At 38.6% G+C, this 16,593-nt stretch overlaps 4 protein-coding genes and 2 long non-coding RNA genes across 13 annotated transcripts; 4 read left to right on the top strand and 2 right to left on the bottom strand.

Moving 5' to 3' along the window:
* The first annotated feature begins 371 nt into the window (after positions 1-371).
* LOC110847296 (protein C19orf12 homolog) lies at positions 372-1,291 on the top strand. Its single transcript, XM_022094217.2, has 2 exons — positions 372-801; positions 908-1,291. Exons 1-2 carry the CDS (start codon positions 642-644, stop codon positions 1,207-1,209), a joined length of 462 nt encoding a protein of 153 aa, XP_021949909.1. The 5' UTR covers positions 372-641; the 3' UTR covers positions 1,210-1,291.
* A 2,130-nt stretch (positions 1,292-3,421) lies between these two features.
* On the top strand, positions 3,422-5,314 carry LOC110845960 (bis(5'-adenosyl)-triphosphatase ENPP4). 3 transcript variants are annotated; one of them, XM_035849264.1, is made up of 3 exons: positions 3,422-3,593; positions 3,739-4,178; positions 4,272-5,314. In XM_035849264.1, the coding sequence occupies exons 2-3, from the start codon at positions 3,813-3,815 to the stop codon at positions 5,226-5,228; spliced, it is 1,323 nt and encodes a 440-aa protein (XP_035705157.1). In that variant the 5' UTR covers positions 3,422-3,593; positions 3,739-3,812; the 3' UTR covers positions 5,229-5,314. The 3 variants fall into 3 exon arrangements, with proteins under 3 accessions (XP_035705157.1, XP_021948214.2, XP_035705158.1); XM_035849265.1 differs by having other exon boundaries at positions 3,423-3,555; XM_022092522.2 differs by having other exon boundaries at positions 3,422-4,178.
* On the bottom strand, positions 5,249-6,794 carry LOC110845961. The gene is made up of 3 exons (XM_022092523.2): positions 6,577-6,794; positions 6,048-6,478; positions 5,249-5,966 (listed from the first exon to the last, which is right to left on the bottom strand). Exons 1-3 carry the CDS (start codon positions 6,756-6,758, stop codon positions 5,317-5,319), a joined length of 1,263 nt encoding a protein of 420 aa, XP_021948215.1. The 5' UTR covers positions 6,759-6,794; the 3' UTR covers positions 5,249-5,316.
* On the top strand, positions 6,060-7,000 carry LOC118434850. Its single transcript, XR_004834298.1, has 2 exons — positions 6,060-6,157; positions 6,254-7,000. It is a non-coding gene; the product is annotated as an uncharacterized LOC118434850 (long non-coding RNA).
* Positions 7,001-8,082: 1,082 nt separating this feature from the next.
* Positions 8,083-12,342, bottom strand: LOC110845958. 5 transcript variants are annotated; one of them, XM_035849260.1, is made up of 12 exons: positions 12,270-12,286; positions 12,131-12,195; positions 11,039-11,293; positions 10,713-10,976; positions 10,443-10,639; positions 10,179-10,379; positions 9,986-10,051; positions 9,592-9,909; positions 9,369-9,531; positions 8,832-9,299; positions 8,297-8,764; positions 8,083-8,232 (listed from the first exon to the last, which is right to left on the bottom strand). In XM_035849260.1, the coding sequence occupies exons 5-11, from the start codon at positions 10,448-10,450 to the stop codon at positions 8,354-8,356; spliced, it is 1,635 nt and encodes a 544-aa protein (XP_035705153.1). In that variant the 5' UTR covers positions 10,451-10,639; positions 10,713-10,976; positions 11,039-11,293; positions 12,131-12,195; positions 12,270-12,286; the 3' UTR covers positions 8,083-8,232; positions 8,297-8,353. The 5 variants fall into 5 exon arrangements, with proteins under 5 accessions (XP_035705153.1, XP_035705156.1, XP_035705154.1 ...); XM_035849263.1 differs by lacking the exon at positions 11,039-11,293 and having other exon boundaries at positions 12,270-12,342; XM_035849261.1 differs by lacking the exon at positions 12,270-12,286 and having other exon boundaries at positions 11,039-11,268.
* Positions 11,258-12,146, top strand: LOC118434851. Of its 2 annotated transcripts, XR_004834300.1 has the most exons (3): positions 11,258-11,310; positions 11,907-11,963; positions 12,051-12,146. It is a non-coding gene; the product is annotated as an uncharacterized LOC118434851 (long non-coding RNA). The 2 variants fall into 2 exon arrangements; XR_004834299.1 differs by lacking the exon at positions 11,258-11,310 and having other exon boundaries at positions 11,788-11,963.
* Positions 12,343-16,593: the final 4,251 nt, after the last annotated feature.

Raw genomic sequence — 16,593 nt, 5'->3', positions numbered from 1 at the left:
GCTTCCAGAATTGTATATAGTACTATAGGTACAATCCTGGAAGCCGACAACCTATTTAATAATTTTGTTATCTATTTGACCAAATTCATATTCTAGATGTTTAAGGAGATATGAGAATTTATTTTGCAAATATAGAAATCCCAGTGAGATTTTTTATTCTGGAACGATTGTAGATGTACCTCATTTTGTAAGGTTTTCATGAATCACAAATTAGACTTGTGCGTTTTGCGTATGTACATATTGCTTATGTACATACGCAAAATTACATGTAAATTGTTTATGTACATTTACCATATGTACATGTGTACATAAGCAAAACGCAACGTCTCATTTTTCATGCAATTTCGCAAAGTCCAGCGTATAAGCTGAGAGCGGGTTCAGTTTTGTATGGATAAAATTACGTGTGAATCTTTTACATCATCCATCCATCTAAAGAATCTAAACACAAACGTTGTTTTTGCAATACATTTTTTGCAATATTTACTTTCGTTGAAATTTTGGTGGGATTGTGAGAAAAATAAACTTCCTAAGCGCACCACACTTCAAATTGTATTAATTAATTAATCGCTTTCTATTAACATAGCTGTAAGTTATTACAAAAGTGCTCATTTTTGGAATCTCAAATCTCAATCGCAGCAAAAATGCCCATCGAGGTACACGAAGTGATAAGTGCTTGTCATGTGATAGCCAATCAAGAAAATTTGGATGTCTGTGTAACCGAGTCCTTGAAGGGGGCAGCGGTAGCAGGAGCGAGTGCCTTTGTGTGTGGAGTTTTACTTGGTCCAGTCGGTGTTGCAATCGGTTTGTGTGCAAATTAATTAAGCAATCATTTCATTAGGCGTGTATACTGCCGATGTCTTAATTTGTGCACTGATACTGATTTAATTATGATTATATATTGTTTCAGGAGGAACAGTGGGTGGACTTGCAGGATCAGCCCTGTGCAAATCGTACAAACCTCTGGGACAAATTTTGAGTGAGATGAGCCCTGCGGACAAGGAGAGGCTGTACATCCACATGTTGAGGGTAGTGCAGTCTTTGGAGATAACGGACGCCATCCTGCTTATGGCTGTGGTATCGAACCCAGCACACGCCGGGAGGGAGGCCATCGCCAGGGAGCTCATCGGTTTTTTTGGTGCAGCGATCGCCCCAGCGGTCGCTCGACAACAACTTCCTCAACAGCAGCAAGCTTATCTACTTAATAATTGAATATATTTATGTATGTAGTGGATTTACTCCTTGTACATTAATGTAATAAATCTTGGGAGATATTTTCCATCTGTTACTAATATACCATTGTGGCCTTTTGCTAGCACTCCACAAAAAAATATTCATCCGGATTAAGAATTCGACTGTCTGCATCGACATGGTATAATCGAGTCTCGAGTGTGCATATGTACATACGTGCACTCTTCATAAGCTCAGAATACTTTTCATGTGCTCTTTAGCCAGGTCAGGGCTTATGTACCCGCCTTGTCAGTCTGTCCGGGATACTCTAGCGGATCTATTTTGATCAGAGTAGTAATGCATATCTTCACAAGACTTTGGATGAGTTTGAAGGTGGACATGATCGTGATGATGGGTCCAGTGATTAACAGTATCAAATTTTATAAATTGTCGTATTTAATAAAACTGAAATTTGACATCAAGGTATTTAAAAGTGTTGCATTGTCCCTTGTTCTGCTCTTAACTGCTACCTTGTATATCATATTTACGAATATGAAGCAAATTTAAATATTTTTGCAAGAGGAAAGGGTGACACCTTTAAAAACCAGTCATAAAAGTTCAAGTGTTCCAGGGTAAGTATGGAAATTGTAAAGATGCCACTTTTCTAAGATATTGGTCAGGGTCCCTGATGATTTTATAAATTAAGAATGACACAAATATAATTTATAGTTCGGGCTACAGCGAGTCAGTTTTCATAACTAAAAATAAAAGCTGAGGTGAATATCAAATTTTTCCTGCATGTTAGCAGAACTAGAGAGTTTATGTCACGTCCTTAAATACAAAAGTTCTTAGAATTAATGTTATACAGGGTTTGGCACGTACGTGGATACGAATTTGACCTTGAATAACCCCAGAACGGTTTGTCGCAGCGGGTCAAAATTTTGAACAGACGAGAATGTTATCCTCAAATACGTGTGTGCAAAAATTCAACTCTCTACTTTCCAAAATGCCTCCCCCACAGTCCCCAGAAGGTGAGGCAGTCATAAAAACTCGTTGCAAACTTAAGTACTCGTCTAGCCTAATAACAGAACATCTTAAAAGTGAAGGGATAACATTTTCGAAATCTAGAATCAATCTGGTATTGAAAAATATAGGTGAAAAGCGAGAAATTTTGAGCTAAGGGCAACCACCACCCCCTCTAAGAAGGCAAAAAAAGTGTTAATTCCGGCCGTGCTTAGGAAAAGTGACCTCTTGGCCTCAAAAGACACTCCACCGACCCAAAGGGAAATTTTCCGTAAGGTTGGGGTGTCTAAGCGTTGAGTGAAAAGAGAAATTTAGATTTTGAAGAAACGACGTCGTCGGAAAACTCGTATGCATCAGCTGACCGAAAAACAGGAAAAAACTCATGCCCGTGTTTACAAAAAAAAATATTTGAATTTTCTGTCAAGGAATCAGAGTGAGTTATTGGTGACATTTGACGAAGCACTAATTTCTCCACAAGTTACTAATTAGGTTCGAAGAGCTTATTACACGACAAATGCCGAAAACAATTCACGCAAGTTGGTGCTTCCGCGTGAGGAGAACTTTTTTAAACAGTTTATGGTGATGGGTGCAATGTAGGGTCGTGGTGTCCTCCCACTTACCAAAGTCCACCAAAAAGTGAAGGAATCTTCGAAGTATTATGTGGACCGTGTATTGAAACCACTTTTAGAATAACATTTTAATAAATTGCACGGTAAAAAAATAATTAAGGTGAGTTTTCATCATGACGGAGCGTCTTCCTAGACGGCAAGGTTGACCCAAGATAATACCAACGACTTTGAAGCTAGATTTGAGATAAAAATCACTTCGAATAGTGAAATACCTATACAATCCCCCGATATAAGTCAAATGGACTTATTTGGGGTCGGATACTTGAAAACAAAAATTTTTCTGCGGAGACCGAATTTTTTAGACGGGGTTTGGAAAAAGTTAAAATGACTGTCTCAACTTCTGTGGGCTGTGGGGGAGGCATTTTTGAAAGTAGAGAGTTGAATTTTTGCACACACGTATTTGAGGATAACATTCTCGTCTGTTCAAAATTTTGACCCGCTGCGACAAACCGTTCTGGGGTTATTCAAGGTAAAATTCGTATCCACGTACGTGCCAAACCCTTCTGTATGTGGATATTATTGATGGTAGTGGTGATGATGAAGTGAGACATGAACTGCATGCATTGCCGTACAATTAGCAACCCATTGTCATTGTCAGTCACTGTCATGTCGTCGTACAACCTTCGTGCATAATCCTCCATCATACAGTTCCATGATATTTTCCTCCACGGCAGTGTTAAAAGTTATAAAAAAAATGTAAAAACCACATATTACAACCATCTCATCGTGCTTGCATGTTATTAAAATTCATTGGATTGGCTAACTATACATAAAGTGAACGAGTTATGTACTGTGCGGATGGAGCAAAACTTACGAGAAACCCTAGTCTCAGCACAAGATACTTTAGGAGGCCGTAGGTTTTAGCTCCACCCGCACAGTACATAACTCGTTCACTTTATGTATAAAAACTTTCCATCAGTAACAATTGAACCATTTGTAATACTTCATCAAAAACTTTATTTTTACCGACTTGCTCTCAGATCCGAAAAAAACATGATAAATTTATTGTGCAGTGTACTATTAATTTGTATCACACAACAAGCAATTTGTTCTCATTTGTCCAAACACCCTGTTTTGTTAACGGTATCGTTCGATGGATTTCGTTACGACTACATGTCCAAGGCGGATATGCCCACCCTGAGGGTTATTCAAGAAGAGGGGGTTTCTGTACCTTATATGAAAGCACAATTTCCAACCAAGACGTTTCCAAATCATCAATCCATTGCGACAGGTGTCTATCCCGACATTCATGGAATTACTGATAACACCGTGTACGATCCTATGTATGGGAAGAAGCTTAGTGGGTTCAGTGATGATCCTGCATTCTGGAACTACAGTCCGGATGTTATTCCATTTTGGGTACACACTTGACTACTACTTATAAAATTAAATAGATAGTTAAATTACGTAAGTTCATGTACGCTGACCCATTTTTCGTTTTCTTTATTAAAGATACGCAACGAGCAGGCTGGCGAAAAAAGATTTAGCGGATGCTACATGTGGGCAGGGTCAACACAGCGTTATGGCCCAGCCCAATTACTCCCAACTTATTATATTCCGAAATATAATGGATCCGTACCTTGGGAAGAAAGGGTGGAAACAGTGATTTCATGGATGACCGATCCAGATAAACCAGCTAACATGGTATTCCTCTATCACAATGAGCCGGATTCTAGGGGTCACACTTCAGGGACGGACGATCCTGAAACCATAGCGGAAATCAAGAAAGTGGATCAACGCGTAGCTCATCTGGTCCAGAGATTAAAAGCGTCTGGAATATACGAAAAAATTAATTTGGTTATTCTCAGCGATCACGGCATGCAAAATGTTCACAAAGAAAACATGATTAACACCACCGGTTTCGCTGACCCTCAAACCTACTTTAGAAATGGAAATAGTCCAGTGTTTCATATTAAACCAAAAAACAAAAATGACACGGCACAGATTTATGAAGCTTTTCGTACCGCATCAATCGGTAAAAATTTCAGTGTTTATAGAAAGAACGATCTTGGCCATCTAAAGTATGGCAAGAGCCGTAGGATTGCTGATATCGTTCTTCTGGCTGATCCTGGGTATGGATTTGAAGACTTGAGATTCAACGATGCTGGCGTCACTGGAGTGCATGGCTATGACAATAATAATCAAAATATGACCGCAATATTTATGGCAAGGGGGCCTAATTTTAAGCGATCTTTTAAGTCTTCAGTTCCAATAGAAAATGTAGATTTGGTGGCATTATTTTCAAAAATCATGCAAGTGCCCCTTCCTAACACTGCGTTTAATGGCACTGCAAAAACGGTATCAGAATTTTTAACTACTGCAAATGCGTCGTCAAACAGATTAAACTGGAATATGATGGGTGTGATAATATCCATTGCAGTACTTAGGATTAGTATGGAGTATCTGTAGAGCAGATAAGATGCTAATAATTGTATTTATAAATTCATGTTATTTTGGTTCTTTGCAAGGCAATAATAAAATATAAATATATTTTACATTAATTATTTTGCACAATGCATGAGCAAATTGACAGTGGATTTAATTCTGTGCTGTTTGTATTTGAGCAGGTCCAGTCGCTAGCTTCTGAAGTGCAGCAGAACGAACCGGGCGTGCATGAGATTATATTGTCCCAGTGAACAACAAAGTCAAGGGTGTTGACAAACACGGCATTGTTCTCTCCAAACTTAAGACATTGAACTTGGGGTATGTTATCCGGAGCACATTTCGTGACTCGTTTCGTGCCCCCAGCAGCGGCGTGGGTAAAGTGCTTATAGGCAAAGTACTTTTTAGGAAGAGTGAGACTGCCATCGTCATGTCCCCACATTAACGACTCTCCAGAGGAGTAGAGGGTGTAAGCCAACCACAAGTAGTATCGCTGAATGCAAGTGTGTCCAACAAAATTTGCTATGTTGACGGACATGTCAAGTGCTTCTTCCATTTGTCTCTCAGAGGAGCGTCCCCAGGTGCTGCTCACTTCAGTTTGCCAAATCGGAACATTTGGGACTTTTCTGGCGTACTTGACCTGGTCATAATAAGCAAGTAGATTGTCATCATCATCTCCGAGATGAAGTGCGTAGGCGTGAGTTCCAAAAATTTCGCAAGATTCCAAACACGTTACTGTTGCATTTTCCGTCGTATTAGAATACGCTGTAAAGTATCATCAAAGGCATGTACATAAATAAGTAATTAAATATTTTACAACTCACTAACATTATACTCATGACCAACCTTCACTGATCCAGAAGTAGGAATTTTCTGGACAAACAGAAATATGAGGATCATTAAAGTCGTGAACCATTCGACACAACTGTTGTGGCGTCATGGACGTGTGTTCCCAGGTAGCAAATACATTTTCAGGTTCATTTACTGGTGATACGCGTTCAATAGTTATATTAAATTGGTCCTTTATTAAATTTGTAATGTTTTTAATGTAGTAGTAATAGTTAAGTTCCTCTGAAACGAGAAGAGTGGACAGCTCATTATTTTTCATGTAGAGAGGAGGGCTCCAAATGGATGCCATCACGTGGATATCTGGATATTTGGCAATTTCGTGATGAATGTCAATGTAGGAACAAATTGTATTCGGAGGAGATTCACACTTTATTTCATAAACGTCTCTTGAGGGAGAAAATTTTGACTCGTAGGAGGTTCTGTAATAACTGTTGTACAACATAATATGTATGTACATACGTATTTAGAAATAATATATATAGTTATTTTAGTTTACATACTTATAACAGATATGGTTGAATCTTACCGAATTTCAAGGTCATTATATGTCTTATCAAATACTTGTTGGACCATTGAAGGTAACGATTGTGAAAAATGACCCATTGCTCCTAAATGTACCCCGAAACCCTCGAACAATTCGTCACACCCATCGGACATTGTATAAACAGAACACAATAATACCACAATGAATTGGATTGGCGTCCCCATTTTATTAGTATTATATAAATAACTCCAGTAGAAGTATAAAACTGCAATTAAAACCAAAGGACAATTGAAAGTAGAAAGTCAGTCTGCAAATAGTCTTGTCCCGTGGTCTTAATTGGTTTATATGTATGCATTTATTGTGATTGCGAAAGGATTTTTTCCCAACTTTGGAAACTCAATAGTTAATTGCTTGCTATCTAAAACTTGACAGTTTCAAGTGGAGTAAAATCAATTATGTAAATTAACTATCTGACATTTTTACAGTGTTATTGATTGGAATGTTCATTAATTGATTATCTAACCGACATGTTTAATGGGTTATGAAGACAGAGATTTACCAATGTTAATTATTATGTAATATACTTTCCATTTATACAAATTCTAATACAAATACAATAATATATACGTAGTAAAATATATTATTTTTTCAAAGTTATTTCTAGCAAATGTATAGTGTAATTTTGCATCAGACTCAAGAGATCCGTTCTGCATTTAGTAACAAGGTCTTTCAAAGGCACGTGTTTGCATTCTAATCCCCATTTGCGTAACAATACTTCAATTGACCAATCTGAGCTTCTTTCTTGGTAAGTTGACAAAAATTTGGCCTATAAACAACGGACATAAATTGAGTTAATGATTCACACGTACAAAATATAGAAATACTGCATGCATAATACGGGTTACTTATATGTAGTCATATATATTGTTATGCCCTTACATTTGGATTATTTTCTAATATGTATGCTACAGTAGAGATGAGATCTTCGAATACCACGGGGTCGAAAAAACAGTCAGCAGCAATAATTAGATCTACTTGATCCCGAAGCTTAGTCACACTGTTGAGAAACATTCCCCACGTCAACCCAATTATTTTTACTTTGTCCAAAACCCCGTTGATTTCTGCAATCGTTCTACATCGTTCCAGGCAATGGGGATATTTCAACGAATCGGACAGCGTCACCTTTGCTCCACATTTTGACGCAATAATTCCTGGCAAACAAGTTCCAGCCCCTAATTCAAGTACCTTTAAGTGAAACAAATTTCCATCTTCAATAGTCTTCTCAACGAGTAAATTATGTGCATAAAAATTCGTACCCTTTTATCAACCAAGAATTCTCTGTGCTCAAACAAGTACCTATTGTAGTAATTAAATTGTTCCTTTATCAATGATTTTTTATGATTATACTGCGTAGATGATTACAATTTCAAGTTAAATTTCCATTTTTTGAAATTGTTTGATGTGCCATGTGCCACATGCGTCGATGAGGTCGCGACTTGTCAATGTTATTTATGATATGATTAATCAAATAATATTTTACTTACAAAATTAATGGTATAAAGTTTCGTATTTGGTCTTATTTGAGACAATATTGATAAAAGTTCATTAACAAATTACTAAATCCAAGTATATAAATGTAAAAATCAAGTAGTTATTTTCTGCATTATTCTTCTTCCGTGATCACGATCATTGAGTCACCTGATGAAATCATAATAAATTTAGTTAGGTTTATTATTTAACTTTATACACACAAAATACTCACCATGCATATCGACTAAATGCGTTACATCCGATTCGGATACAAGTTCCGGTCGGCTACTCAATCCGTCAAATCTGACCCACTGGTTCCCGATCCGGCGGACAGCAATCCAGTGATAATGAACGTTGTATATGAAGCCAACTGAAGTGGTAAGGGCAAAGTCAGACCCATGTCTTGAGACGCGATAAGCAGCATAACCAAGGGCTCGCTCGAGGACGTCGACATTATAGTCTCCGTTGGCGGATGCATATTGGCTTGTTGCAGGGTACATGTCAAACACGAGTAAATGTAGTAATTTAAATTGAATATATTAACGTAAATGCTTACATTGGCAGTATTTAGTAGATCATTTTCTGCGTGCTGCAGTTCGTTGGCAAAATCTTGCATGGTCTCATCATCGTAAAAATTATACGGATTTTGCAGAAAGTTATTGACTGCATTTAGTCCGCACTGGTTTGTACCTCGCTGTTGCTGAAAATTATAAGTTGGAATCAGAATCTGAACTCAATTAATGTTAATTAGGCTCTAAACAATTTACTTTCTGGAAATGCAAACCACGCAAAAATGTCTCCTCTTCCGGGGACAATGATTCATCTTCTTCATCTTCGTCTTCATCTAGATCTAAATCATAAAAACTTTCCGATCCGGATGCCATTTCTGAATCGGTGTCTTCTGGTCCTGAGTAATCGGAATAAATCGGGTCTTCCTCTCCACTGTCTTCATTCAAGTTGTCGATGAATACTTCCCAAATTCCATTCCGATCCGGATGTATCATTCCCGAATACGGCTGGTCAGGATGAGAGTGATCAACAGTGCAGTTTTCGTCGAAATGAAAGGGGCGTATTGACCGTGTGGCGGCCAATGCATGGATGTGACGCTTAATTTTTCGGGGAGCATCGAAAAAAATCTCAAACTCGGCGTGTCGATTTGCGCTTCGATATTTCATTTTTCCAGTTTGGGACGTCTTCGAATCGGGACGATGCGGGGTGATCCACATTATATAAGCCTATATAAAAAGGCATTTTTAAAAATTATTATGATAATCAGATGCTGAATAAAATAAGAGTACACATACAATTATGATGGCCTCCAGCAGTCGGATTGCAGCTTTGGTTGCGTGCTTATTTCCTCGTTCTTGGTGAACATGAAGCACGAACGCTCGTCTTCCTTTACGCATTTCATGTCTTATGGACGACCTGATGTGTTTATTCCAATTATATGCACTGGGTTCGGCCCGACTAAAAACAGGTATTGGTTTATATAGAAATAAAACTCGGCAATTTAATTACACAACATACTCCGAATTAACACCGGTATACAGTCCAACGGAGACTCTGCGGTCATCCTCGTGTTCCTGAAGCCAGTCAAGCAGTTCTGGACAGAATCCGCCTCGGATGCGAGGGATTTCCGGAATGAGGTCTTCGTCAATGATCACAACCTGATACAGGTACCTTCGACGCCGATGTGACTGGGTTCTCTCATAATAGTTATTTCTTCGTTTTAGCTGCTCCTCCATGGCTTCCACTGATTTGACGTCTTTGACAGCTTCCGATAAGTTACGGTGGATCTCTTTGGGGTTGAGTTTGAAAGGATTTATATGTTGTAGAATCGATGGGCTGCGATATAAAAAAAATAGTCATTCACAAATTAAATTTACTTTCACTTAGTCATTTTAAGAATTGGAAATGTCACATTTTCCACGATGGATTCTTCCGCCATTCCCGATACAAATCCACCAAATGGTCATTTCTTTTCTTACTACAAACAAAACGGATTTAAGTAAAACCTTGGCCCTTAATTTCATTTATGAACATGTCTACATATTTGCAAAATTTATCAATTAATGATTTTACGTAATACACCAGTATAGAAAAAATTGACTTACTATCTTTGTAAGGCTTTTCTCCACCCATCTTCGGTGTGTCTTTGTTTACTATTTCCGAACCGGAATAAAGGCTTACCGGAGCGAGTCTTTACGGTGTCCATACGAAGTGTTGCTTTATGTGTACCTTCCACAATTTTAACCGTTTCTCCACGTTTGGGCGGTATAGCTTTTCGGTTCTTTACCAAACTATTTTGTGCTTTACTGGAAATATAAAAATCGTTGTTGAAGAATATTTATGCAACAGGGTCATGTGTAAAAACTTACTGAGACATTAGACGTTCAAGTAGTCCTGCTTTGGTGCGACCTTGTTTATCAATAGTAGAATTATATACGCGATGTCCGCAGTACTTTCTTCCGGTGGATTTTATTGGATATTTTTCCCTTCAAACTGAATTTCTGTATCCGTTCCGGAATCGTCCTCATTTTCGGAGGGAATTATGTGCGGATTTCTTTTGCACACACTAATGTTAGAAAAAATGAACATTAATTTGCTGTAAGTTAAGGGGGTACATTAATTTGCTCTATTCCCAATACCGTCGTTTCAAGTCGAGTAGCACGGCTTTTGCAGTTCTTCCTCTCTTGTCTGAAGGGAGTCCATAAAGAGGAACGTGTCCTGCTCGAGGACTAAAGTCTTTGAACGGCACGGCTCTCGTGTACCCCTTGTATTCCACTGTAATTGGGGGTGGCGTTTCATCTTGATCCGTTCCGGAAATCGCTGCTTTGCTGCTCGTTGTTGACGTGGAGCGAAGCTTTTTGGTTGGTGGTGGCGACTCGGAACTTGATGTGCAACTCTCACTACTGTAAAAATAAAAACCCCAATTAAAATAACAACCAATTAATTGTTCATTAACTTTACTCACTCTTCTGATTCGCTTTCCCACTCTGAATCTGAATTTGCCATTTTTTCAAAATTTCTAAGATTTTTAAACCGGCTCAAGATTTGCTACAAGCTCGCTGTGCCGTGGTCTCGAGGAGAATGATGCTTGCTGTATGTCAACATCCGCATCGGATTTCCTGTGTGTGTATTTTTTACCAAACAGCAACTAAATCCTGCCGGAACGAGCCGAGCACCACCACCACAACCCGCCAACTCCAAAAAATCATCTTCATTTCATCTGCTCAGGAGTAGAAGGTCACTACTTGTCGGGCCCCGATTTCGATCTCCTTTGGATATGTTGTAGTACTACATGAGTGTAGAAAAAGTGAAGGAGGGTTAGACTCCATGAGCCCATTTACGCCCGCCACACCCCCTCAAAGGCGCCCAAACCCCCAGAGTTGCCGCACTAAAATCATCGCCAAAAATCGAGTTTTGGTCAGATTTTCAAGAAATTTACATTTTTGTGATCCCAGATAGTTGCTCTATCATATCCAATAGCAAACTCAACTTTTTTGAAATTTTCAATATTTTCGAAGATTTTCTGACCAAGGGTATGTATTGAAAAAATTCGAAATTTCAAAAAAATTGAGTTTGCTATTGGATATGATAGAGCAACTATCTGGGATCACAAAAATGTAAATTTCTTGAAAATCTGACCAAAACTCGATTTTTGGCGATGATTTTAGTGCGGCAACTCTGGGGGTTTGGGCGCCTTTGAGGGGGTGTGGCGGGCGTAAATGGGCTCATGGAGTCTAACCCTCCTTCACTTTTTCTACACTCATGTAGTACTACAACATATCCAAAGGAGATCGAAATCGGGGCCCGACAAGTAGCGACCTTCTACTCCTCAGTCCTCCCCTCACACACACTTTTTTCCATCCCAGAAAATTATTAAATTAATTCCTCAAGTAAGACAAAATTTTAATTATATTTTTGTCAAGCAGCATTTTTTATTATTAGGTATGAATGACTAATCTTTACTTATTTATGTCTAGTTCATAATCCGAATCGGAGATTTTGATTATGATACCAGAATTATTTTATAAATTTTTTCAAAATTTTTTAATTAAAGTACCACGCCAAAATGGGGGCGCAAGCCCAAACTCGTAAACCATGACCAGCTTTAGTGTCCATCATTCTCTGCATAAAAAATATACGTGATGTACACAGTTATTGTACAAAAGTTTGACTATTTCAATTTGTAAGTAGTAAACCTCTTGAATCACAACGGTGACAGTGTCATATCCTCCTTGCGTCGTTTTGGACTTGGACCTGAACACATATTTTTTGACAAATTTGTCAGCTACGTCAGGGACGAATCCAGGCATGTTTGCGTCCGGATGAGTCTCGGCCATGCTCATTTCCGGGGGTTCCTCCAGAAACGCATCGTCCTCTTCATCTGCTGCTGCTGGGGATTGTGACATCGTCGGGTGACAAGCTGGAGAATTTTCGCTACATGAAGATCTTGGCTGCATTTCCTCCTCTCCATCCATTTTATATGGGCTTCGGGTGCAAGAGTTTGTTGATTTCTTAATAGATATGATTTATTATGCACTACACTGCTAATTCCAGGCTGTTGTGTGTACTGACTGATAATGATACATTTGATGCAACACTTATGGCCACTGTCTGTATGATAACTTTATGTGCTTATGTTAAAAGTATTTCAACGTATTCATTTTAGAAATGTAAATAACAAGATCGCTGTTTTGGCTGACAGCCCCCGGCGTATAACTTCAATGATCATTTTTGTGAGACGATACGTCATGTTTTTCATTTACCAAACTATAAATTATTTTTAAGTATACATATTAGTTAGAATTAAGTTAAAGCCAGTATTGGCAGTATTATGAACATCTTTAGTTAGTTGATTAGAAAACGGCAGGATTAGCCGGTAAAATTTTAAGCAATATAAAAAACTGCTGAAAATTGACCGTGAGACATAAATATATACACATAATGTTTTTAATGCTTTATGCAACAACATCACAACCCAAACTAAATTTTATGTGAGTTCGAGAAATTTTTATACAGCATGCCGCATGTGGACATAATGGTTGATGAATGAAATAAATTGGGTATTGTACAATTGTTTTTCGCTTCCTGCATCTGGAATTCTCGGTTCTGCAGCAACCATGTACATACACAATGACATTTGAGATGAATGTATTAATAATACTTTGCAAATATTTATTTAAGTAGTTGTAACTTAATGATGACACTTGTTCTGCCCTCCGTTTCATTCATTGAGTAGAATGCTAAGGAACTCCTAAGCTGAAACTTGAGAATTGTTAAATTTTAGAGCTGTACATCGAATGACGTCACTTCATCATAACGAATTTAATGACATTCCAGGCACATTTCGTACTTGAAGGGTTACAAATACGAGGAAATTAGTGAAAATGTATTTAAATGAAAGAGTCTATCACAGAGGTCGACGCCGCCGATCTCACGCCGCCGCGCCGCCATACGCCGATGAATTTTACGCGCCGCCGCCGCCGAAAAATTCAATTTCCTATACCTTTAACATTGCGACGCCGCGCCGCGCCGCCGACGCCGCCGAAAAATCACCAAAAACTGGCGCCGCCGCCGCCGAAAATTTGTCGGCGTCGACCTCTGGTCTATCAGAAATATACATGATTCAAAATTTGTAAAATCAATTAAAAACTCCCCCGATTTCAAGGAGCAGAAAAAGTTGTTCTCTGTCACGTCCGCTCTCAAGGAGGAGTGTAGGAGTAAGGGGTGTAGGTCCTTCGTAAATGACCATCTGACCAAAATGACTAAATGGTTTTTATAAGGCCACTTTTGCGAAAAAATGATAGCACTTGTACCACGTATGCATACGACATGAGTGTGTGAGTTGTCACATATATTTAACTATAACCTGTTAGTTTATACATAAGTTATATACATTATGCACATACTGCAGGAAAAATATAAATATAAACGCAGTGTTGCTGTAATGCATACAAGTAATTGAACTCTTTGTATTGGATGACATGCATTAGTAATAAGATACTTATCAGTAACAGCCCCACATTTATTTACAAGAGAAATCCACCGATAACAATATTTACCAATGGATTTGTATGTAGTTTGATCGGTGCAAAAAAACGGACTCGTCGTGAGAAACGACCGACAAGCAGAGTCTCAAAGTATTATGGAATCTGGAACGTCGTCCATATCATTTAAATGTTGCAATTCACAAGAACTTTATTCCATTTTAGGTGTGTGCGTATGTATGTATGAGTATGCAACCAAGTAAGTAACGATGCCACGGATATGCTATCCATTTATGTCACCTCACCCTAGATGAGATAATTCTTTTTCGTGCACCATTGTCGGACAAATGGCACTCCCACGATTTATAGGAATGAGAAAATGCCAAACCCAGTCTTTTCGACCTCCTGAGAATTTTAATACCAATTTAAGACTCCAGGACTAATTTTAATTTCTAGACCTCAAATCCTATTTCCTTTCCCGTGTACTCGTACCTGTTGGAACTATGTAACGCATTGATGAACTGTCTTCTTGAGCAATGGCAGACCTCTTTTATTTCACTAATCCTACATCCGTCCATCCATTGCCGTCGTCTCATTCCAGCGAGTTTTGCTTCAACTGAATTCTTTAACTGAGTTAAACCTCAATGACTAATTGTACATCAAACAAGGTTGTAATTCACTCATCCAAATCTTAAGAAGTAAAGCAAGGGAGAGTTGTTGCAGTTCTCATTTTTCCATGCGTTTCCAAGCTCTCTTGCCAAACAGTTAAAGCGTGAAATAAATGAATGAAAGGACAAGTTTTTTTTATGCCACGATGAAAACCAATGTTATTATTATACATCAAACTTTAGCATCCTTTGCCTGATGGACTGAATGAATCCAAATCCGACTGCTCTAGAATAACATCCTGCCTCAGATTCAACAAACCAATAGTAAGAAAACACACAAGAAGTTATTCAGTAGTGTGTAGGACAGTGAAGACTCAAGGACCTCGCCGGTGCGGTTGTGAAGAAGACCACCAATCTTGAAGAAAAGTTGTAAATCTCTCCAATCCATAATGATGGTTTATTGATTTTGGTTAGCTTTGGCCACCTCTGCTCACCCATTGATGTCAAGCGATGCTCTTTGTTGTCACTCTGAAACTTTCTCCGCGGTTGGTATCGTGAAGTATGAGCAATAAGGAAAGAACCAATTGGTAGCTCTATAGCATTGGGCAGTTTGTCACGGATGAGTATTAGAACGGTAAAATGGATTGCACGTCGTGGGACAGTATGAACCTGATTCCTTAGATGGTGCAATGTTTCGTAAAGCCTTCACCGCAACAGGCTAATAAGTACATATAAATCTGAAGATTTGTTTTGCGCTGTGTGTGGCACTCTTTTTGCTATGCACCTTCGTCTGCCATATTTTGTTTAACAATTATTGGATTTTAAGTTTATTGCGCCCTGAAAAGATTAGTGGATGCTGGACATGTTGACCTCCCGACTCAATGTCAATCGCGGTTAAAAACCACTTTAACACGAGCATCAGAAATGGTTAGATCTTCTTAGAAAAACTATGGACTTGCTTAAGCTTATTTTTATTGTGGGACCCATGTTTATAATTATTGGTTTTATGAAGCATATTATAAAACATGTTTGTTTATTAATTTTCTTTATTTCCATCCGTGTGAACGAATTACACAAATATGAGTGAACAACAAGTGATTAGATTATGTTTGAGCTTCTCAGCCAAAAATCCATTGTAAGTGTGAGTGCATATTATTGGTTGATTTGATAAAGTGTATCATCGTCACCGCTCTGGTTACAACGCTCCTCGGAACACATTTCACAGGCCAAACTCGGATTGTGATAATGAAAACCAATGATGAGAAAATTATTTCATGGGAATAAACAAACGGATGCGGATGATGCGGATATGCTGCTGCTGCTCCTCCCGATTTGCTCACACACAAAATTACCACAACCAACAAACCAACGGCCACCTCGCATTTGCATTGTTCATCGAATCCGATCGAGCTGCACCCGACCGACACTCTCATGATGCCTCGGATTCCAATTCCTGTGTGAAAATTCTTCTTTCCCATTTATCTCAATAAGTGAGAATAATAAGCACTCTCTCACATATTTCTGATATTATTTCTAACGGACAGACTGCGTGAGTTCGGTGAGAGAGAGAGAGAGAGGACTGTGGAATTTTTATAAGAGAGGGTTACAGTTCAGGTGTATTTTAATATCCATGTAAGCATACATATATGGTTTCACGGGTTAAATATACTTTTCCGCGGTAGGTACGCACATATTCATCATTCATTTATGATTGCATGAGCTGTGCAAGTACTACTCAACTCAAATGATGCAAAAAGGAGGATGATAACAAAATTACTGTGTGAGATGGATTTAAGGTACATACATGCCGTCGTATTTAACTATGTACTTCGTTGACTGGCTCCAGCAAACGGACTGGCGAGTGAGCCCTTCTTATTACCAAGTATATGTACGAGCATTGGCAGACACTTCTTTCGACGACCCTGTGG

Source organism: Folsomia candida, unplaced genomic scaffold (genome assembly GCF_002217175.1).
Source record: "Folsomia candida strain VU population unplaced genomic scaffold, ASM221717v1 Fcan01_Sc003, whole genome shotgun sequence".
In the NCBI taxonomy this organism is placed as follows: Eukaryota; Metazoa; Arthropoda; class Collembola; order Entomobryomorpha; family Isotomidae; genus Folsomia; species Folsomia candida.
The sequence above is the reverse complement of the archived record's forward strand: the minus strand, read 5'-3'. Positions and strand labels throughout refer to the sequence as shown.